Source organism: Nyctereutes procyonoides, unplaced genomic scaffold (assembly GCF_905146905.1).
Source record: "Nyctereutes procyonoides isolate TBG_1078 unplaced genomic scaffold, NYPRO_anot_genome, whole genome shotgun sequence".
In the NCBI taxonomy this organism is placed as follows: domain Eukaryota; kingdom Metazoa; phylum Chordata; class Mammalia; order Carnivora; family Canidae; genus Nyctereutes; species Nyctereutes procyonoides.
In genome coordinates this window covers 18,246,034-18,270,085 of record NW_026575159.1, presented here as the reverse complement: position 1 = coordinate 18,270,085, position 24,052 = coordinate 18,246,034, and the positions used below count along the sequence as shown (strand labels likewise).

At 41.6% G+C, this 24,052-nt stretch overlaps 2 protein-coding genes across 3 annotated transcripts in view; one reads left to right on the top strand and one right to left on the bottom strand.

The window, feature by feature from the left end:
* The window catches only part of NSMCE2 (NSE2 (MMS21) homolog, SMC5-SMC6 complex SUMO ligase), a 215,028-nt gene extending 213,778 nt beyond the window's left edge, over positions 1-1,250 (bottom strand). The window contains exon 1 of the mRNA XM_055314299.1: positions 1,109-1,250. The gene's annotated coding sequence lies outside the window, so the exon portion shown is untranslated. The remainder of the gene's footprint in view (positions 1-1,108) is intronic.
* A 58-nt stretch (positions 1,251-1,308) lies between these two features.
* WASHC5 (WASH complex subunit 5) overlaps positions 1,309-24,052 on the top strand; it is a 61,088-nt gene continuing 38,344 nt past the window's right edge. Inside the window, exons 1-9 of one of the 2 annotated variants that reach the window (XM_055314297.1) lie at positions 1,309-1,454; positions 6,844-7,150; positions 7,613-7,758; positions 8,751-8,835; positions 9,432-9,532; positions 11,603-11,795; positions 14,161-14,313; positions 17,913-18,026; positions 19,498-19,669. In XM_055314297.1, the coding sequence (XP_055170272.1) occupies positions 6,965-7,150; positions 7,613-7,758; positions 8,751-8,835; positions 9,432-9,532; positions 11,603-11,795; positions 14,161-14,313; positions 17,913-18,026; positions 19,498-19,669 (1,150 nt within the window). In that variant the 5' untranslated portion in view covers positions 1,309-1,454; positions 6,844-6,964. Of the gene's footprint in view, positions 1,455-3,351; positions 3,440-6,843; positions 7,151-7,612; positions 7,759-8,750; positions 8,836-9,431; positions 9,533-11,602; positions 11,796-14,160; positions 14,314-17,912; positions 18,027-19,497; positions 19,670-24,052 lie in introns of those variants that run through there. The other variant, XM_055314298.1, reaches the window with a different exon arrangement.

Sequence of the window (24,052 nt, the reverse complement as noted above, 5' to 3'; positions counted from 1 at the left end):
TAATTTTTATTTATTTATGACAGGCACACAGTGAGAGAGAGAGAGAGGCAGAGACACAGGCAGAGGGAGAAGCAGGCTCCATGCACCGGGAGCCCGACGTGGGATCCGATCCCGGGTCTCCAGGATCGCGCCCTGGGCCAAAGGCAGGCGCCAAACCGCTGCGCCACCCAGGGATCCCCGGAGCTAACAATTTATAGACACTCTGCCGAACGTCCTTCAAATCACGGGGCCTATACAAGTCCAGCCAGAGCTGCAGCTCCTTTATCAAGATGCAAGGGTACGTCTTTCCTTATGAAACCGTCTCTTACCTATACAAGCAATTGCTTCTTCCCTCCCTCATGCTACTACTATGCCCCCTCTCCCTCACACACGCACACACACTTCTTCGTAAAACTCATCACAGCTATTTGTTCACCCGGCTGCCACTCCTTCACCCTGGGAGCAGCTTAAACCACAACCCTGACACGTTCTGCTAGCACCTAAGACAGCTCGTACGAAAGAGGCGATCAAAGAACGGAGAGGGACGACAGGAACAGCAACCACCCTTTCTTGGTTTTTTTTCTTTTTTTTTTTTTTTTAAGATTTTACTTATTTATTCATGAGAGACAGAGAGAGAGAAGCTGAGACAGGCAGAGGGAGAAGCAGGCCCCACGCAGGGAGCCCGACCTGGGACTCGACCCCGGGTCTCCAGGATCACACCCTGGGCTGCAGGCGGCGCTAAACCGCTGGGCCCCCCACAGTGCGCCATAAACTGAGGCCCTGGCGCTACTTTCTCATGACCGCTAACGCTCACAACCAATTATAGAAAAGGAAACTGAGGCCCAGGGAGCTCATTTAGACCTCCTGTCCGAGGCCCTGCTTTTAAAGACAGCTCAAACCACACGAATCCGCATCAGGAACCCGTGAACTTTCCCCCCACTCGGGTGGGAGGAGGGAGAGACGGCGCCTCGGGGAGGGGGCAGCCTGCCCAAGCCTCCCTGCTCGGCGTGCAGAGCCAGGACCACAGCCCGGGCGGACAGACCCCAGCTCCGGGCACCCGCGGAGCGCCCCAGGGGGAGGCGACACCTGTCGCCACCCTCGCCCTCGCCACCCCCCGCTTCCGCCTTACCTGGAGGCGCGCCCCGGCTCGGCCTGGCTGCACCCGGACCGCCCACGCCCGGACCCCAACTCCTTCCTCAACTCCCTTCCCGGGTCGCTGAAACCGCGAGCGCGGGCTCGAGCGTCATCAGCCGTCGCCGGCGAGCGGTCACATGACGCCCCGCCCTGCTCCCGCCCCCTCTGGTCATGTGACTGCCACGGGCGCCACAGGCGGAAGCCGGGGTCCCGCCGGCTGGCGATCGGGGGCTGCGGCTGGAGGGGTCGTCGTGCGGGGAGGGAAGGCCGGGCGCCCGGGTGCCGACCCCGCCCGCGCTCGCCGGCCCCGCACGTGCGCCCTGGCGCGGCCGGGGTGACAGGTGAGTGAGGGCGGGATGCGCTCTCCGGGGCCCCGGCCCCGCGCAGGGCCGCGCGGGCGGAAGGGGCGGCGTGGACGGGGAGTCGGGCTTGGAGGGCTGAGGGCCTGCCTGGGGCGGCGCTGCAGCCCCAGCTCTCCCACCTCCACTCAGGGGGCAGCGTTCTCCACGCCGCGGATACTCAGCTGTTGGCCCGCCTCTGATCCCTCCAAGTGTCCAGGAGCCGCGCCGGGTGGGCGGCGTTATTCCTGCGTCTACTCTCGAGAAAACGGGGTGCTCGGCGAGGGCTTTGAGCGCCTGCTAGACCCGGGTTTGAATTCTAGCTCCGCCGTGGGTTTCGGACTTGAGCCAGTCATTGCTCCTCTCTGCACCCAAGTTCCCTCACCTGCGGCACGCTGGTGCCAAAGTTCTTTGCATTTGGAAAGTAGTCCCGAGGGTCCGGACAGGTTTGTGGCGCACGGTTGAAAACATAAATCAAAAAAAAAAAATAAAAAAATAAAAAATATAAAAAAAAAAAAAAAAAAGAAAACATAAATCAAGTCACGGTGCCGGTGATGGAGCCGGATTCCAAGTGCGCGGAGTTTCCTCCAACAGAGATACTTGGGGTCGTGACAAGGGAGGGAGAGGTCTTCCTGCTTCTGCGCATAACCAGGAACGCCTTCGGGTTTTCGTTCTGCCGTCTTCCAGGATTTATGAAGGGCTAGAGAGATCTGGCCCATTGCCGAACTTGTGTGGAAGAGATTTGTCAGTCACTTTTATTAGGATCAACAACCATTCTATTTTGTTCCCGGTCATGGATAGGTGGAGCCCAGTGCTTCCTTCTTTATGGAACCGAGGTTTTATGAAAGGATAAAAAAAAAAAAAAAAAAGACTTCTTTTGTCCTCTGAGTAGGGCACACAGGTTTTTGTGGTTTGTCCCAGGACAATTTAATTTCCTTCAGAATTCAGTTCTGTACCTGTTGGGTGATTGGTATGGTGATGATGATGCCATGCTGCATTCTTGAAACACGTTGTTGTCTTTTGTCTAGGGCTACCTTCCAAACTGAAAACCACAGTTCCATACCAAATTCTTAAAAATAAGTTAACAGCTGCTTTTTTGGGGTGCCTTGTAAAGGAAGAGTAGGAAGTCGAGTGGGATCTCTGGTTTCATTTCATGCTAAATAGTAATGCAGCCTATATTGAGAAAAACTGGTCTTTATGAGTTTTCTTCGTCTCTAGCACCAAGAAAACCACTAAATGGAAGATTTGATATAGGTTCATCTACAGTGTTTATCTGGGTCTCATATGTTTTAAATCTCAACTAAGTATTAGCACCTTATGAAACCGCCTAATTCTGAGAGCGCTGCAACATGATTAGGCATCTTTAATGTTGGTTTTAGATTCTCTTCTTTAGGGCAAGTTTCTCAACCAACAATGGGTTATCTACCAAATACTCTAACCAAATAATATTTTAAATGTTGCCTACAGTGTAAGGATTTAAGGATTAAAATAAGGGGTAAACACACAAAAGTCTTGACTTATGTCATTATTCCAAGCCTAAGCTAACTTGACTCTGTGCATGCCGGAGCTGAGTATATCTCTTTTTTGTTTTTTGTTTTGTTTTGTTTTGGGGGGGGCGGGTTTTGGTGGGTGAGGTAAGGAGAAGAAGGCAGGTAATGTTTTGCTTAAGATACTTTCTCCATGGTCCCATTGTCAATCCTGTATTGGGATCCAAAATCTGGGAGCAGTTACACCAGTTAAACGTAGCTTGCTCACCTTGCAATTGTGTCTTGAGTTTCATCCTACTTAGACCTGGGTCTTCAGAGGAATTCAGTGACTTGTTGTTGTTGTTGTTGTTGTTGTTGTTGTTTTGCCCATTTGCCATTATTTTCCTCCTCTCCTTGTCTCATTTTCCCAACTAGACCATTTCAGTGCAAAAAAAAAAAAAGGAATGAAATTGGGGTGACTGGCTGGCTCAGACAGTAGAGCATGTGGCTGATAATCTCAGGGTGAGTTTGAGCCCCACACTGGGGGTAGAGTTTCCTTAAAAAAAAAAAAATGGAATGAGATGATCTGAAATTCAGCCTATTAGAGATCAATGTGGCTTAATGAGTAAACATTATGAGAAAACGAAAGGACTTGTTAATAATTTAAGCCTTAATGTGTATTAAAGATCTCCTCATAAAACAAAGTTCTAAACAACTGTAGTGGTTTCTCAGCAATCCCTGTTCTTGGACCAACCCCATCTACTTCCTCTGATCTGTGCTTCTCTCACTTGCTCACTCTGTTCCAGCCACATCAGCCACTTGGCTATTCCTTCACATCTAGCACATTGCTGCCCTGTGGCCTTTGCATTTAATTTAAACACTTCCTGGAATGCCCTCCTCCCAGATCATTACTGATTGTAAAATAACAAACTGCCCCAAAACCTAGTAATTTAAGACAAAAAAAAATTTTTTTTGGGCTAATAGTTTCTGTGGTCAGGAACCTATGATGTAGCTTAGCTAGGTTCCTTTGGCTCAGGGGCTCTTAGGAGGTTGCAGCCTGGCTGTGAATAGAAGTTGTCTTATCTGAAGGCTCAACTGGGGTTGTGTGTGGTTCCATTTTCAAGCTCATTCAAGTGGTTGTTGGCAAGCCTCTTGCTCCCTCATCACAGGGTACACTCACAACATGACAGCTTGCTTCCCCCAGAACAAACAAGCTAGGAACGGTGCCCCAGTCAGAAGTCACCATTTTTTGTGATCCAACCTCAGAAGTAATATCTTTTACATCTGTCTTATTGTGTTCTTTAGGAGTCAGTAAGTCACCCTCAAGTAAAGGGTTCATACACAGGGCATGAACAAGGAGATTGAGGTCACTGGGAGCTGTCCTAGGGGCTGCTGACCACACTCAAATACCCTTACTGCTTGCTTCCTTACTTCCTTCTGGTCCCTGCTCAAATATCTTATCACAGAGGCTGTAAAACAACACACACTCCATCTCTTTATCATGCTTTTTCTTCACAGCAATGATCACAGCCTGATACATAATGCATTTATTTATTATCTCTTCCCCACTCCTAGTAGTATGCCGGCTTTATGAGAGCCAGAACTTAGTTTTGTTTGCTGCAATATCCTCAGGTCCTAAAACAGTGCTTGACACATAATAGGCACTGGGTACATATTTGTTGAATTAATGAATCTATACCAGTAGGATTCTGTAAAGAATCCAAAAGCCAACTAGCAGTAAATAAATCATAAAAATAGCTCATTTTACAAGGATTACAGAGGCAGGAAGTGCCACAGTTGAATCAATGAGTCAATAACATCAACAAGAATTTAGATTCTTGGGATGCCTGGGTGGCTCAGCAATTAAGCGTCTGCCTTCGGCCCAGCGCATGATCCTGGATTCCCGGGATGGAGTCCTACATCGGGCTCCCTGCATGGGGCCTGTTCTCTCTCTGCCTGTGTCTCTCATGAATAAATAAAATCTTTTTAAAAAAAGAATTTAGAAAAAAAAAAGAATTTAGATTCTTTCTAAATTGGGATCCCTGGGTGGCGCAGCGGTTTGGTGCCTGCCTTTGGCCCAGGGCGCGATCCTGGACACCCGGGATCGAATCCCACATCGGGCTCCAGGTGCATGGAGCCTGCTTCTCCCTCTCCCCATGTCTCTGCCTCATTCTCTCTCTCTCTTTCTCTCTGTGACTATCATAAATAAATAAATAAAATTAAAAAAAAAAGATTCTAAATTCCTTCCAAACCACAATCTGCAGATTTTTGGCTTTTTTTCTTTTAGCTTGTCATCTTGTTTTTCAGGCAAGATATGTTCATGGGACCACATTCAAAGGCAAGAAGGAGAGGGATAGCCAGAGGAAAGATAGAGAAATTTCTCTTCATATGCTTCTCCCCTTATAGCAAGAGGAAAGACAATATATTTCCTGTGAGGTCTACTATAGACTTCCTCTTTATATCTGATTGGTTGACACTGAGTCACATGTCTAACTAACCTCACTTCAGGGGCCATGGAAAAATAAGGATCCACTTGTTTCCACCTCTATAGGAAGAAAGGAAGAGGAAGGAGGAAATTCTTGCTGAGGAGTCGACAGCATGCCAGTAAATTAATACATTTCTAAGTATTTAATCAATTCTAAGAGATGTACAGAAGGAAAAAAGAAAACAAACCTTGAAGGGCTATACAAAGCTTCCAGGTATTAGATAGCTACACTAGGTAGCTTGACATGAGCAAACTCTGAATATATGTGGCAAGGGTTGGGGAATGTTTTGTTAGGGCTACAAAGGAAGCCTTCTCCTGTCAAAAGTCTTCCCACATTCTGTTTTTGTGTGCAGCGACATCCTCATTGTTTCATCGTTCACTATCTGAGTCCCTACAGCTAGATTACATATTTACGAAAAAGTTGGCGTTGGCGTAAAAATTTTAATGAGCTGACCGCTTATACGATTAGTTCTTCTCATTCAGATATTTGTATCCTAAAGGGTCTATTATGTTGAATTCTTATTTTTGTTGTTCAGTCTTCTTAATGTCACGTTGATAGAACACAGTGCCAGTGCGAAATGCAAATGTTGGGAGGTATACAGGCCTTCATAATGCTGAAAAATAATCCAGGCTTCCATGAAGTTGACCACGATGACCTAGCTAAATGAACAATTAGAGGAGAGAAATATAAGATAGATGATGACAAAATTAACACTTCCGAAGATAACGATTTGAAAAAGAGTTGGAAGAAGCCTTTGGGAAAATAAATGCTGCTGTGAACATTTTTTGCAAAAATTACCTTTTTCTAAGATCATGCTATAAAAGCTATGAAGTACAAGATACTATATTATCAAACTCACAATTCGGTGAAATCCACGTTTGACTCATTCTTGGTTTGTCCTTTGAGTGGGGACATAGTTATTGCACTTTTACACTAGATGTTGTTAGGTATGAAACTTTCATAAATTTTAATGATACCATTTCAAGATACCTTTCTAATCAAAGCTTTTCCATGGCTTAGCATGAAATACTTGTCCTTACTTTAGAGTCTCCCAGTAGGATTTCTCAGGCATGTATTAGCCCTGATAAACAAGGGCCTCCTATACTTGACATGAGAAACACTTTTTTTTGTTGTTGTTAAGTTTATTTATTGGAGAGAGAGTACAGAGCAAGAGAGAGGAAGCACAGGTGGAGGGTGAGGGGTAGAAGCAGAGGGACAAGCAGATTCCCTGCTGAGTGGGGAACCCAATGTGGGGCTCAATCCCAGACCCCTGGGCTCATGACCAGAGCCAAAGGCAGACACTTAAATAACTAAGCCAGCCAGGCGCCCCTCATTGTTTGTTTTTATTTTTTAAAAAAGTGAGTTTGGGAGAAAAATATGTACTGTTACATGTGCTCCCTTTAAGAATGGAGATTTTTATACTTTTCTTTTGGGATACAGGTTCTTTCATGGAGCAGCCAATCTGTCAGCAGACCTGGTTTCATCTAATGATTTACAGACCCCAGCTTTGAAGCCAGTGAAACATTCCTACTGGCACTGAGAGTAGTACATCATCCTTACCATGTTGGACTTTCTAGCTGAGAACAACCTCTGTGGCCAAGCAATCCTAAGGATTGTTTCCTGTGGCAATGCCATCATTGCTGAACTTTTGAGGCTTTCTGAGTTTATTCCTGCTGTGTTCAGGTTAAAAGACCGAGCCGATCAACAGAAATATGGAGATATCATATTTGATTTCAGCTATTTTAAGGTAATCTTCCTCTATAGCACTTTTACCACTATCTTGTCTACAAAAGCATGCTTTCTCTAGAAACCATGAGACGCTGAAAGGTGAAGTAATCATGGAGAAAGAGTTAAAGAGGAAACCAAATTTTTAATATCTGCTAACTAACTTGAAAATAATATAAAGGTATTGTGTGGAAGCCCTAATGTAATATAATCAAATTAAAAAGATGACTTTGGAATAATGTATTTCATAACAAAGTACCCCACACTTAAAAGCATGTTAATTGTGGTTACAGTTCAAATTCATTTCTTTCAAAAGGATTTTACATCTAGGCTTTTCTTATCTTCATTACTTTCTATTGCTCTGCTCTCAATTTTTGATATCCCTTTGAAGGCATAAAAGCAAATTTTTAAAAGACTATTTAGAAATTGTTGCCCACAAGTAGGCTTTTATTGACAGTTCATATAAATGTGTTTTTCTTCTCAGGGTCCAGAATTATGGGAAAGCAAGCTGGAAGCTAAGCCGGAGCTACAGGATTTAGATGAAGAATTTCGTGAAAACAACATAGAAATTGTGACCAGATTTTATTTAGCATTTCAAAGCGTGCATAAATATATTGTAGACTTAAACAGGTATTGATTAATTCAGCAATAGCTTGCTCTGATAGTAAATAATGGAAAAGACACATGCTAGAACATGTGCATCTTTCTGAGTTACTGCATAATCTATCCACTTCTACCCGGCAGAATTGTCTTTTCCTTCCCATGACACTAGTCATCCTAAGTATTTTAGAGTTTTATTATGCTTTCCTGCTCTTGTGAAGTAGTATAATCTTGGTTTGTATGAAGTCACATGGCTTGCTTTCTTCTTTGTTTTCACCTTCATATAATTGATACACAATGTTTCATTATTTTCAGGTATATAACATAGTGATTTGATGACTCTGTATGCTGTGCTCACCACAAGTGTAGCTACCATCTGCCCCATGCCGCACTATCACGCTATCACTGCTAAATTCCCTGTGCTGTACCTTTCACTCTCAGGACTTACTCATCCCATAACTGGAAGCCTGTACCTCCCACTCCCCTTCACTCACTTGGCCATCCCCCCATCCTTCTCCCTTCTGGCAGCCATCAAATTGTTTTACATATTAAGCCATATAGCTTCCAATCCTGTAAGCTTATCATATTTTAGTATCTTATATATGAGAAGTGGAGCGAAAGCAGCTTATTTTTATAGCATTGGTACCGTAGCCTTCCTTCTTATCCCTAGCTACCCAGTATTCTCTTCCTTTCAGCCCTTAAGAATTCACTACTTACTGGCTTTTTAAATTAACTGTTCCATGTTATTATAGCCTATATACTCCTAAGTTATTTGTAATTCATAGATCAAGAGTAGGGACTATTCCTTTTACTTGGAGTAGCCAGTATTTGGCTACTGTGTTCCTAATCGCTATGAGTTCCAGCTCACAAGCCCATTTTTAAGAGCACAAAGGGCCACAAATGATCTGAAGGCCAGAATGCCTGGTATCTTGCCTTATCTTTTAAAAATCTTTACATTCCTTCTTCAAAGGTGTTCAGGTTTTCATTAGAATGAATAACTTGCTCTGGGGTTTCATTTCTAGATATCTAGATGATCTCAATGAAGGTGTTTATATTCAGCAAACTTTAGAAACTGTGCTTCTCAATGAAGATGGAAAACAACTTCTAGTAAGTAATAGTAACTATTTAAAATAGAAAGTCAAGAATGTCAAGCTCAGCATCATTTGTTTTCTTGTAAGTCCCAAAGACATGCAAAGTACCCTACTTTAAAGAGAAGCAAAATAAACTGACAGTTATCTTCTTCCAATGGACAGTATCTGAATTTAGAACGTGGTAGACTTTGAACAGAATTACAAGTAGAGATCATGTGGAGGTTATGTGCTCCCTCAGTATTAACAGTCCTATCTTCTTTATCTTTTGCATCCCAGATAATGTAGCCTTAGAAACTAGTATATAATAATCGCCCAAGAAATGTTTTTAAATAAGTAAAAGATTTAGAGGTACTCCATTTGGGGTCCCAAGCCCCAAAATAAAATAGACCAACTAAAAGGTAATCACTGCAAATTAAAATTTATTTCACATATACTTTTCAAAACCCATTCTGTACAGAAGGTGAGAACCCTTTGGGGAAACCTGCATTCTCCTTATAATATAAAGCTTTTAGGAGGAAGGGGAACAAAGTGACTCTTTTTAACCCTCATCAACTTTATTCCATAAGAACGTATACTCCTGTGAGTTTGGCCACCTTCTTCCTCTCTTCATAGTGTGAAGCACTGTACTTATATGGAGTTATGCTGCTGGTTATCGACCAAAAGATTGAAGGAGAAGTCAGAGAAAGAATGCTGGTCTCTTACTATCGATACAGGTATCCCGGGGCTATGACTGCACCCTCCAAAAACACTGCTATTGGTAAAATGCAGTGTAGGTTTCCATACTACTTGTACTGTGAACAGCAGCAATATGATCTAGAATGAATAGTATGTGATTCTTATCTCTTCTGAACATAGTGTAGAAATGTAGTGATTACCCTATATTATATATCATCACCATAATACATTGTGTCATATACTCTATATGTAAAGGAGCCTATATATCATAGATTATTAGAGATATATAGATTATCATGTCCACAATGATACCTCATTTTTTTAAAAAAAGGAATCTGAATTTCCTTTACCTTAAAGATAAATTTGGGAATTTTGGAAGTCTAATGAACGTTGTTCTTTTTCTTAGTTTTTAAATATTATTTCATGGCAGATGTAGGGAAATGAATACATTTTCAGTTGTCATTTTTAGGTTGATGACTTTGAAAAGGTATCACTCTGGGTTAGATTGGAAGTGAATTCTCACCAATATATATGTGGAAACAAAAACAAGACAACAGTGCGTATCACAGTTGTGTTCTAAATGTCTGCACAGAGCTGTGACTTCAAGAAGTAGAGTCTTTAAATCAGAAGCCACCTTAAAGCTCTGTAATTCCAGTATCTACCACACAAGTTTCAGTTTGTTGAATTAATGAGTCAAAAATCTGGATACAAGATCAATGTTAGAAATAGTCCAGGTTCAGGGAAGAAACAGTTGATAAGCAGGAATCAGGAACATGAGCTAAGGATGCACAGACTAGAATTAACATTCTTAAACTTACAAAGTAGGATAAAATAAATAAGGCAAAGGAGCAGATCCTCAACAGAGAGGGATTGTTGGAGACATCATGTTTTCAGGAACAGCTGGTACTGCTGCCTCCTCAGCAGTAAATTCATCTCAGGCTACTCAACTAGCCTGTTTCCTTCATTATGTGAGGAGAGTGTTCACCAGCACATGTAACTCATTCACATCGGTTTAACCATGAGCTGTTTGAACATCCATGTTTTTAAAAATGAACTTTAAATTTGGCCTTACCCGTATTTCCAAAAGTACCTGAAAAAACAAAAACAGTAAAGAAGGAGAGAAAAAAAGTTTGTTTATCAAGCCCAGCTTTGACAATCCGGCTTTGTTCTCCTGGGTACAACAGCTAATTCATTAGAATGTGAGCATCCATTACTAAAGTGACACTGAACAATGGCAAGGCAGAGTTGTAGGAAAGAAGATTCTTACATCAAATAGAAGGTCATCCTCAAGTCTAGCTTCTTTGAGTCTATCTGAGGGATTACTTCTCCATACCACCCCAAAAACCACATATTTTTTTATTAAATCTCTGTAGAACCAGTTATTACATATCCCACTTGAAGTTGATGTCATCTTTTAAAATTATTTTTTAACTGCTGAAATGTTGGTGCTGGTTTACATTTTTTTATCTGCAACTCTGAAATCCAGAGAGCTCTAAAAAAAAAAAAAAAATACATGCATATGTACGCACACATACATCCACATAGTAATTCCCTGGGCAGCAAAGCCTGATCTAATCTGAAATCATCTGGAGTCAAAACCTAATTAGAGCAGATGCAAGGCTCTAGATGGTCCTTATTTATCTCACTTGCCTGATCATCGTAAGTTTCACTGCAGAAATGTTAATGTGTATTGATCATGCAATGCAATGCCAAATGAGACCCTACCAGAGGGTTATATTGTACATACCCTAGTAATTTACTATATCTGAAGAATGCTGTAATCTGAAACAAATCTAGCCCTAAGGAGTTTAGAAAAGGGATTCTGGACTTTAAGATAGAACTAACTATATATATATATATATATATATATATATATATACACACACACACACACACACACACACACATATCTTATAAGTTTGCTATGACAGGCTTTTTGAAAATGTAATTGTGAATCTTAGGGATATAAATTGACCAAAAGTCTTATCTGAAACTACATCAAGTCAAGTTATAATGAAATTCTTTTTTTTTTTTTTTTTTTTTTGATTTTTGAGTTTCTAACGTGCAGTTTGTCTGGCCCTTTATTTCCCATTCTGAACATGGCTCAGTGCCGCTCGATCTTCTGCTGATTCAAATATGGATGATATTTGTAAGCTGCTCCGAAGTACAGGTTATTCTAGCCAACCAGGAGCCAAAAGACCACCCAACTACCCTGAGAGTTATTTCCAGAGAGTGCCCATCAATGAAGCCTTCATCAGTATGGTCATTGGTCGACTGAGATCCGATGATATTTACAACCAGGTGGGGGTTAAATCTATCAAGATCTTTAGTAGTTTCAAAGATTGATTTTACCCCCCTCCTCAATTACTCCTTCCATTCTCTCTTCCTCAAAAGAATAAAAGCAACTAAAAATTTTCAAATTTTGGGGGGCTGTACTATGGAATGGTAGAGGAAAGAGTCAATAATTTGGGCAGAAATAGAGATTTCAGGGAGAAGATGGCATTTGATCTATATTTGGAAAAAAGATCCATTCTGTCAGTCTCTCACTCAAGGAAGAGTTACTGAGTGTGTGTTAGAAACCTGTCCACGAGCTGGGTGCTGGGGTCCGTTGCTGATGAAGGCAGGCTGTGGCCCCTGCCAGTGATGAGCTTGTAGCTGAAGAAAGGAGACATAACTAAAGTAAAGCAAGGTGACTTAGCTTAGGGGAAACAGAGGGTGCCATAGAGCATCCAACAGGCAGCAAGATTGCTGTGGTGGTGAAGGGGGTATGAGGGCAGTGTAGGCAAAAAGACAGCCTACATAGAGCTCTGAGGTCCCTGTAACTTCCAGATGCATCACTTTTCTCTCCAATATGTGTATCATTCACTGACTTAAGATAATACAAAAGGAAATTATCATTTAACTCGTTTTCCTGAAGAAAGCATAATTTTAGGGGCACCTTACAGGCTCAGAGCATATGACTCTTGACCTTAGGGTTGTGAGTTCAAGCTTCATGTTGGTATAGAGATTACTTAAAAATAAATATCTTCAGAAAACAAACATAATTTTATGTACTGTATATTTTTCTTACTAGAATAAGGAACTGGACCTGTAATAACCAGGTATCATTTAATCACAGAGCACAGCTGCTCTGTACAGTTCTTTAGATAGCCTGTTAGTTTTCTTTATTAATACATTAAGTATAAATAAAAGATGTTTTTGTGTTTTTTTTTTAAAAAAAAAAACAGCTCAAAATCAGAAGCTACCTGCAGATACTGGGTCTTCATAATATTTGTTACCATTTATTGAGAATTCAGTATCTACCAGAATCATAGTAGGTTTTTCCATAAACCATTTTCTCTTTCCTCAGAATAGTCCTACAAAGTAGGCAACATTATCCTCATGGCTGTTGAGAAAAATAAGGCTTAGGGAGTTTATTTTTACAAGGCCATGTAACTAGGTAACAGAACCATAATTTGAATTTAGGTCTGTATGACTTCAAAGGTCATGCTATTTCCTCACTGCCTCTGTTTGCCCCTTCTGCTTCCTATGTGGTCTATTTTGTCTGTGTCTTAAGGCAAGGTGTTTTTGTTTTCTCCTTGCCCCCTGACCTTTATTAACACGGGGCTTAAGCCATGGTTGTGCTGTGTGTCCACCCGACTCTATACTATACCTCCCCCATCCCTGGTCATGGTTGATTGGACAGGGAGCAGACACTTGACCCAAGATGGATCAGATTCCCTCTCACCGGATAATTTGAAATTGGGCCCAAGAAACAATATCTGGACGTGGCTTTACTCACAACATGCAAAATTTGGAGTCTGGGGCAACTTCATTCTGTCCAGTATAAGGAGAACAGTCTGGGGAGAGAGGGCAGGGGCACATCAGCAGGAGGAAATGATGAAGGCTCTCTGGTTCGCAGATGCACACCCTTCCTGTGGCCTGGCCACATTCCTGCAGGCGGATTCCCTGCGACATCACTTGTCTGTTCTCGTAGCAATGTCTTCCCTTTCTGTTTGTGGTCCTCGAAGTGATATGTACTATGTGCAGCCAGGTTCCTAACCCATGAAGCAGTGGAGCCCTGGGACATACCAGCACCTAAAAGGCAGGCAGAAGGAGAACATCCAGCAAAGCAAGGTGACAGGAGAGAGTGGAGTCTGGGAAACTAAAGGAGAGGGAAACAAAAGGAGGGTGTGAAAAAGAGGCTATTGAATGGTGTGACTGTGAGGTGATGAGAGACTTGAAGAGACTCCAGGTGATGGGGCAGGCTAAGTTTCAGTAAGTCATGGAATAAACGGGAAGTGAGAAAATGGCGGTTGGGTGTGGGGTCCATCAGCTCTAAGAGGTCGTCTGTGATAGAAAGACACAGAGGTAGATAACTAGCAGGACACATGGGGTTAAAGCAGTTTACTTTTTTTTTTTTTTTTTTGAGGAAAAGATTTCATATTTCAGCAGAGTCAAGGGCAAGAAGGAAGAGAATACTGTGTGGTTAGCAGTAGGCTGGCAGGCCCTTGTTAGTTGTATTCCTTGTGATGTGGCCTTCTGAGAATAGCTCCCAGTGTCCAGGACCCCCAGTTGGGAGACCGATATGTCCTAGAACTAGATCAGTTTACCGGCACATGTGAAAATTCACGTGTCACCAACAGCTGCTTCTTTGGGGTGCAGCTGCTTCTTTGCTCCTTTGCAGGTTTCCGCATATCCTTTGCCAGAACACCGCAGCACAGCCCTGGCGACTCAAGCTGCCATGTTGTACGTGATCCTGTACTTCGAGCCTTCCATTCTTCATACCCACCAAGCAAAAATGAGAGAGATTGTGGATAAGTACTTTCCAGATAATTGGGCAAGTATTACTATTAGTCTTTTTTTCCTCTGTAATAACCTTATTAGGGAGCCAGTTTTTCTGTTCTTTTGGCCTTTAGCCTAGGGGTCTTAATATTGTAAATAATGAGATGTAAAGTCACTTCAGTAAAGCTGCTATAAGTATGTTGAGAATCTTATAAATCATAACATGATGGAATAAGTCAGTAAAACTTCCTGAAGAACCCATAGTTTATTTTTCCGAAATGAGTACTGTCAAGGGAAAGCTGTGTTTTAATGTATCTTGTTTTAGCTGCTGAGATTGTACCTGTTTCATAAGTATTTCTTTATTCTTTCCTCTTTCATGACTCTAAGCTTGCAGAATTAATCTTTATTTTATTAACAGGAATTTTACTTTGATAGAGTTTCATCTACCTGTATGCTAATATTGATGGAGCTATGAAGGTTTATATTACTGCAGGGATATGCTTGTGCCTTTTTAAACATTGTTCACCCAAAAATATCGATTCTTAAAAAGAATAAAGCTGACTTAACATACTCAATGTAGATGAGATGTTCTCTTTGTACACAGGTTTTAATAAAGTACGATGAATTGGATCCTATTCTCAGGTAGTAGATTCTGTTTCACTTCTTACTGGCCCTTGAATCACAGACTGTGATCAGGGAACTGTAGGAAGAACAACCCACAGTGAGGAGATGATGCTTCCTATCCACGAACACATCATGCTTATGAGCTAGGACCTGAGCAACCAGGAGGAAAACTCTGACAGTCTGGGTTTCATTTGCCTAAGCTTAATAAAGAGTTTTGACCATAGTGCTTATTAGGTGCTATGATAAGGAAGAGAAACACTTTCAGTGTTCAGGAAAGTCACAATCCAGTTATATGCTACAAGATACACTCTTAAAAACCACCCCTGGCACACTAAAAATAAAAGAATTAGGGGCGTCTGGGTGGCTCAGTTGTTTAGGTATCTGACCCTTGGTTTCAGCTCAGGTCATGATCTCAGGGTCATGAGATCTGGCCCTGTGTGGGGTTCCATGCTCAACACAGAGTCCTCTGTCTCCCTCCTTTACCCTTCCCCCTGCTTGTGCAGGCGCGCGCTCTCTCTCTCTCTCTCTCTCTCTCTCTCTCATAAATAAATAAATAAATAAATAAATAAATAAATAAATAAATAAATAAATAAATATAAATAAATAAATATCTTTTTATTAAAAAAAGAGATTCCAGGCAGATGCCAGCCAATGAAAAGCCAGTAAGAAAATATTTATATCACACCACAGAGAATTTTAAAGAAAAACACTAATAGGGATAAAGAGGGATCATATATATTTTAAACAGAATCATCCAAGGTCAATTCATAAATTAAAACCCAGTGAAATACTCAAAATATATAAAGCAAAAACAAAATAACATGTAAAAATTGATGAAACCGTAATCATGATGGGAAATGTTAATATACCTTTTTCTATGGGTAGTCCTGCTCTTTCAGAAATCCATAATAGATGTTCCATGTGTATTTGAAAAGATATATATGAAACTCGGTTAACATCAGATCATAAAGTCAGTAAAGTTTAAAAAAAAAACAATGTTAGTCTATAGACTATATTCTCTTAGTGTAGTGTGATTAAATTAGAAGCCAACACCTAAAAGATATTTTTAAATGTTTGGTAAAAAACATATACTCCCCAATAACTTTTGTGTTCAAGAGAAATCACAAAGTAAATGAAGAAATACATAGAATCACACAACATTGAAATACTACAAAGCTCGTGGGAATGACTAAAACTGTTATTCCAGGTAAAGGTACAATCTTAAAGTTTTTTATTTAAAAAACAAGAATAGGGATCCCTGGGTGGCGCAGCGGTTTGGCCCCTGCCTTTGGCCCAGGGCGCGATCCTGGAGACCCGGGATCGAATCCCACGTCGGACTCCCGGTGCATGGAGCCTGCTTCTCCCTCTGCCTGTGTCTCTGCCTCTCTCTCTCTCACTGTGTGCCTATCATAAATAAAAATTAAAAAAAAAAAAAAAAGGATCTCAACCCCTTTTTAAATAAATAAATAAATAAATAACAAGAATAATTCAAAAGAAATGAGTTAGAGGGTGCCTGGCTGATTTAGTCAGTGGAGTGTGCGACTCTTGATCTTCCGGTTGTGGGTTGAAGCCCCATGTTGGGTATAGAGATGACTTAAAATCTTAAAGAAGGGGGCACCTGGGTGGCTCAGTCGGTGAAGTATCTGCCTTCGGCTTCGGTCATGATCCCAGGGTCCTGGGATTGAGTCCTGTGAGCCCTACATTGGGCTCCCTGCTTGTGTTCACTCTCTGTGTTAAATAAATAAAATCTTTAAAAAACAAACAAAAATCTTTAAAAAAAAAAGTTAAATATTGAGCTTAAGAAGCTAGGAAAGCAAGTGAAAGGAAGTCAATAACTATAGGAGCAGTAATGTACTGAACCGGACAAAAAGGGAATGAGCAAGAAGATCAATACAACAAAGGCTGGTTTTTTGAAGAGTAAAAAAATAGATAATATAGCAAGACCCACCAGAGAGAGAGAGAGAGACACTAAAGGCAAGTTTAAATATATTAATATTGAAAAAGCAGATGTAAGATACAACAAAGAACTTTTAAAGTTGTAAGAAAACTTCTAAACAACTTTGTGCCAATATCTGCCAAAACTCTGAAGAACTGGAGATTTTTCTCAAAAATATAAATACCAAATTTGATTCAAGAAGAAAAAGGAAGCATGACGAGCCCAGTGACTGTTACAGAAATGGAGCTGGGGATCCAACCTTCCTGCTTACCCTCTCCTACCAAGAAGGGAGAGGATCTCCAGGACTGCAGGATCTCTCAGGCAACTTGTAGCAAAATTTCAAGGGACAGATAATCGCAATTTTCTACAGACTGAAGCAGGTGGGTGAAGAACCACCAAAAAAATGCTTTGTTTGCTTTAGTTGGCGGATTCTCATGTGAACTGGGGAACCCTAGGAGTCCCCAAGGCTTGTGCCAGGGGTCAGTGAAATAAAATTGTATTTTTAGTAACACCAGGGTGCTCTGTGCCTTCTCCTCTCGTCCTTTCCCAAGTTTGCATTTCCAGGTGCCCCGAGACAAACAGTACTGCAGCAAACCAACTGCAGACATGAGTATAAGTCCATCACAGGGACTCAAAGAAACAGAGAAGTGATGCCACTCTTCTCAGAAAACTTTTTGGGAAGCCTCTAGTCTGATATCTTTTGTGAAAAATGTTTTCTGTAGGCGCGTAGTGGGTTTATTGTTATTTGAAGTGAATTAAATAGTTTTTGAAATGTCTCAGTTGTAGTGTGTAATATGATAAACATCAACAGGCATAACCCCATTGGGGGGAAAAAAGTCCTTTGGGGTTTTCAGTAACTTTTAGTTGCAGAAAGGCTGAGTTCATGAAAACACTTGAGAAAACCACTGCTCTAGTCTGCTTTTCTGTCAACCTTGCCTGAGCCCCTAAGAAAGAATGCTTACATCTCTGTTTGGCCAATCCAGGTTTTTCATTGCAATGGAGTTTGAACTGGAAGGAGTGGGCAGTGTCTTCTGTAAGTTTGTGTCCAAGTGAGTAGGTAATTTAACATACCGGATGAATGTGTCCTCTTTCAGGTAATTAGTATTTACATGGGGATCACGGTTAATCTAGCAGATGCTTGGGAACCATATAAAGCTGCAAAAACTGCTTTAAACAATACCCTGGACCTTTCAAACGTCAGAGAACAGGTAGGTGCTGGCCAATGCAGAAGGATTCTCTAACAGCTGCAAGCCTGTTTTGTAGGGTAGGAAATGAGAGTCCCCAAGGCATTTAGAAACTGTCCACACTAACATTTTAAGTATGGTGATTAACGAAAGGCGAATTTTGTGTATCCTAATAAGATAGGTAATTATAAATTTGTAACTTAAATGGTATATATAAGTGGGAGACTTGGGTCCTAAGATTCAACATCCTAAGACAAATCAGTATGTCACATGACCCCAATTGACTTCATTTATTCTTGCTAAGGACCATGTCCTTGTGGACAGAATGGCTTCCACTAGTAGCTGGAATATTAATGTTTTCATTAGTAGAATGAATATTGAGGATGGTAACTGAATGTACACAGTATGTCCTGTCATTGTAATTTAAATTTGTCATCTCTGATGTGTGAAAGAAGCAACAAGACTGGGGACATTCATCTCCTTAAAGTTTAAATGACTATATTCTGTCTCTTGGGTAAGAACACAAGGCAGAAGGAAATTCCTAAGTAAATAGAGCAATTAAAAAAAAATATCTTTTTTGGGCAATATCCTTGACATTTCTAAACAGTTATCTTCCTCAGCCTGGCTGACTGAGTTTCTGAGGTTCCAATCCAGATACAACAATATTGACTCAAAGAACTTCAGCATGTTTTATTCAAGTAAATTGAATTCCATAAATAATGCACAAAATAATTTCAACTTTGGCATGGCTCCTAGAAATATATTAGAAAAAGCGGTGCTTCCAATACTTCCTGGCATCAGAGCATTAATTTTTCATTACTAAAATTACTTTCCAAATTTGCATCTTCTCCTTGGCCGTTTTAAGAAGGTCTTCAGGGTCCTCTGATGAAGCAAAGCACCTGTGATAGTTTTAAATTAACCTGACTAGGCTAATGATGTTTAACATTTAATTCTTGCTTCAGGGAAAGCAGAATGACCAAATTCCCAAAAGACTGATTTGAAAATTCACTTTTGATCTACTGAGGCATATTTTTGTTGTGCTTTCATCTGCCTATAGAAGTCTCTTCTGGGTATTTCTGCTGTGCCTCCTTTGTCAATATTTATGGGAAGAATAGGCAGTTGAGCTTTTGTCTTTATCTTTCTTTTCCATCCAAGGTAAGAATAGAAGGGGCCCCAAGAACCACTTGATCCAATTCTCCAGTTGACATTTGAAGGAAGCAGTAGGGATAGATTAAGTGCAAATTCACACCAGTATCCAACATAGCTAGAGAGAGGTAGGACTTAGGATTCTTTTGGTTCTAAGTCCAATGTTCTTTTCAAAAATGTCCAATAAACCACTTGTCTTTGAGCCTTACCAACTATGTTCCATATGTTATTCGTATCTTATGGAAGTATTATTTGTCAAGGGGTTCATCTGTATGTGATTTGTTTTCAAAGAATATCATTTTCTCTTTTGGAAAATGTGGATCAAGTTCTGTTTTTTCAATTTTAAAAGTCAAGCAGATATGCTACTGTCAGTGAAAGAGTACACGCTCAAGTACAACAATTTCTGAAAGAAGGTTATTTAAGGGAGGAGATGGTTCTGGACAATATCCCAAGGCTTCTGAACTGCCTGAGAGACTGCAACGTTGCCATCCGATGGCTGATGCTTCACACAGCAGACTCAGGTAATGTGCAGAAGGTGTGCCCATCTGCATGGCTCCATATAAACACTTTCAGAATTAAGATATGCTCCATGATGCAAAAATGGTTTAGGCTTTGAAAGAAAATCAAGTTGCTTTTTTTTTTTTTTTTTTTAGATTTATTTATTTATTTGAGAGAGAGAGGAAGAGGAGGATGGGGAAAGGAAGAAGAGGGAGAAAATCTCCAGCTGACTCCTCGCTGAGCTCAGAGCCTGACATGGATCTCATGACCATGAGATCGTGACCTGAGCCAAAAGCAAGAGTTGGACACCCAACCAACTGAGCCACCCAGGCACCCTGAGAATCAAGTTGCTTTTTAAGTTGGCCATTTTTGTGTCCATTTGGACAAGTCAACAGCCCGCCTGAATAACTGCTTTGTCAGATTAGATTGTCTGGGATTATCCTAATGGGTCGAGCATAATTACAAGGGTCCTTAAATCAGGAAGAGGGAAGCAAAAGAGTCAGAACTAGAGAGGTAGCACCATGAAAAAGGCTCAGCAGGCCATTGTTGGCTTTAAAGATGGAATGGGGCCACAAGCCAAGGAATACAGATGCTGGAAAAGGTAAGAAAACAGGATTTCCTCCAGAGCCTCCAGAAGGAGCACATGTCGCTGACTCCTTGATTTTAGCCTAGTGTGACCCACTTCAAATTTCTCATCTCTGGGACTATAAGATAATACATTTGTGTCTTTTTAAGCCATTAAGTTTGTGGTGATTGGTTACACCAAGAAACAAATATGAGAGCCAATCCAGGAAATAAGAGCCAGATGTGCCAAACAGACACTTGGTGGGATTTGAGTCCAGAGCAGGAGAGAAATGTTGCTTAGGGTAGAGATGTGAAGGTGGTTGGAAAAAGCTCCACACAGGATGCAGGGGTGAACTGGCCCCAGATTTTGAAGCAAAAAGTTCTAGACTGGAGAAGTGATAGAGAAGAAAGTATAAATTTGGAAGTACATAAAAGAGTTGATGAACAGGCTAAACCAAAGTGCCTAATAAAGGTAGATTGGGTCTAACCTCTTGTGGCCCTCAGTCCTCTTGGAGATATTATGGGCCAGCAAGTTCAGTTGTTTCCTACAACACAGGTTGTAGGAAATGCCTCCACAGGGTCCTAAAAACCCCTGGTTTGGGGCACCTGGGTGGCTCAGTGGTTGAGCATCTGCCTTTGGCTCAGGTCATGATCCCAGGGTTCTGGGATCAAGTCCTATGTCAGGCTCCCCACAGGGCCACAAAGGGCCTGTTTCTTCCTCTGCCTATGTCTCTTCTGTGTCCCTCATGAATAAATAAATAAAATATTTTTAAAAATAAAATAAAAATTCCTGGTTTAATAGAAAAACAAGTAGGTTGGATGAACCTCAGCTTGCTCAGAGCTGACATAATTCCTTGTACTTATAAAGGGCAAATCAATGTTGATTCACTAATGATGTCACTTATCCGGAGCACATGCGCTTCCCGCTAAGGGTTGTGTCATTAGCAGCCCCGTTTTTTGTTTTTTGTCAGCAAACTTTGCTTGAGAGCAACCCTGAGACAGGTACTGCTTTTAACACTCGTTCTTTTGGATAAGGCTTTGTCTCTAAAAACAACTGCCCCCTCCAGATTATTTGGCAGCCTTCCATGGTAACACAGTAGCCCATATCCCACCTCTTCCAGACAAGATGTTCTTCCCTCTAGCTTCCATCTGGTTCCATGTCCTGGGAGTCAGTAGTGAAGACAGCAGGTGGACTTCTTCATCCTCTGTATCTTTGAAAATACATGGACTTTCTTCCCAGCCTTCTCTCTTCATACTAGAAATCTCCAGCTACTAAATCTTTCTCAAAAATACTGCTTTCTAGTTTGTTTGTTTTTTTTCATTCTGCTTTTTTGCCTACGTCCCTCTCCAACTTAGGATTTACAGCACAAATACCATGCCTACCATTGGATTATCTAACAGATCTGGTTTTAGTTAGCCACATTTCTTTTTTGCATAAACTCCACTTCTAATTTGAGGATTTTGCTGCACTGACTCAGTGCTTAATCTTTTCACTGAAGTCTTACATTCTCAAGCATGTAAACAACTCAGGCCCTCACTTTATCCTGTCATAAAACCGACTGCCGGTCCCTAGTGACTCAGCCTCATCGTCATCTTCCCTGTGACCGCGCCTGACCTCTACGCCTGCATTCTGGGAGGCAGGAGTCTCCCGGATCTGCACCCTTGCAGGGACAACGGACTGTGTTCTGTGCATTTCTCGTCAGCCACATCTGTTTTCCATTTTTGTGCCTGGCAATTGTCTGACGTGATTGCACAAGGTCATAATTTACCAGAAACAAATGATTTACCTATCTGATTATGAGTCCCTTGTGGGAAAAGTAACTGCTTATTTTAGCTCTTACGGTGTTTCAGTCATGATGTGCAGGAAGGAATGCCTGTTCTTTCTATCCCCTCCTATGGATCTGCTGGAGGCATTTCGCCCAGGCTTTGGATGCTTCCACAGTGTCTTGCAGCTTCTGCAGAAACACGCTCACAACCAACATTCCCTGGGCATTCAGGCCTGCCTGGGTCCTGAAGTCTGACCCTGAGGCTACCAGGTTTTTAAGATCTGTCCCCTTAGTTCTCTGAGTCTGCATTCTCCCAGGTCAGATGTTGGAGACAGACTCGGGCCCTGAGAGTGCTGGAACCACAGCTGGTTTATCCCAAGGAATTAATTATTAATGCACAGTGCTATTCCCTATCCAAAAATGAAAGCACAGTGGATCCCTGGGTGGCTCAGCAGTTTAGCGCCTGCCTTTGGCCCAAGACATGATTCTGGAGTCCCGGGATCGAGTCCCACATCAGGCTCCCTGCATGGAGCCTGCTTCTCCCTCTGCCTATGTCTCTGCCTCTCGCTCTCTCTGTGTCTCTCATGAATAAATAAATAAAATCTTAAAAAAAAATGAAAGCACATTAAATTGGAAGGTTTTTTGTTAAATCAGAATGAATACAAAACAAGTGGAACTCTTCGGCCTGTTTGAGTTTTTTTGTTTGGTAGGCAGATACGAAGCTGAAAAAACTCACTGGGTCAAGGTCACCAGTTCATAGATCTCTTCCTGGATAGTTGAAAAGAATGCATAATAAATCCGCCCTGAAGTTTCCCATGAAAACTGAGCCCTTCTCCAGGATGTCATGAGTCTCCTCATGATGGAATTTCTTAGAAATCAATATAGAAAATGGCCATCTGCAAACTTCACTAGAACTGAAATACCAAAAAGCAGGGGACTCAAGACATTAGATGTTTTGCCCCTAGGTCCATTCCTGCCTAATTTTATCACCTTGGCCTGGTTGCCAGAATTTCTCTGGGCCTTGGTAGTAGTAAATAGTTGAGGAAGCTCTGAGTGCCTGCCATGCCCTCAGGCCTTTACAAGGAACAGAATGCGCCCAGGTCTGGTTCTTCCTGCTTGGAGGTGCTGTGTCTGTATGTGGGTAACACTGTCACCTTGTTGTGTTAAGGGCCCCCAAGACCACCGTAGTTATGACTGCTTCCTAGGAAGACACAGCATGTACTAGTACTTGAGGCTGTGATTTATTACAGCCAAAGGATAGGAAGCAAAATCAGCAAAGGGAAAAGTCACATGGGATGAAGTCTGGAGGAAACCAGGCACAAACTTCCAGGGGTCCTCTCCTGATGAGTCCCACTGGATGTTTAATTCTCCCAGCAGTGAATTGCAACAGCATGTATGAAGTGTTGCCAATCAGGAAGCTCCTAAGAAACTCCACGTCCAGGGTTTTTATTACAGGCTGATCACAGGCAGCCTCTGCCTGGCATGTACCAAAATTCCAGCCTCCTGGAAGGAAAGCAGGTGTTCATCATAAACCATGTTGTGCATACAGTTAAGGCAGAGTGGCCCATTCTCACTAGTTTTTGAAATGATAGCAGCTCCCAAAATGCAAGTTCCCAGATGTGCCAGCTTGCAAACAGGCCTTTCTGAGGAGAACAGTCTTGAAAGCTGAGAATGGCCCGCCCTAAGTGGCAGAGAACAATGCCTAAACCAATAGCAACTCCAGACAGACAAGAGATAAGGAGGCTGCCCATTGATGGAATGGTGTCAGAAGGCTCTGACCATCCATATTGCACAGTTGAGAATTAACAACCCCAGAATGCCTACAAAATTGGAACGTTCTGCAGCTTCCTTTTTTTCCTTCAGTAGTATGTCATGAATCACATTCTGTGTCAGATCCAATTGTCATATTTAAAAGTTCAATGTACTTATTTCATGACATAGATATAATTTTATCATATTGATATATATTTTTGCTTATTTGTAAAAGCTTAAGATGAAGGAAAGTTTTTCAGAATTCATCTTATATTTCATGTTTTCTACACGTTTAATAAGCTGGGAACTCTTTTCTTCCACTTC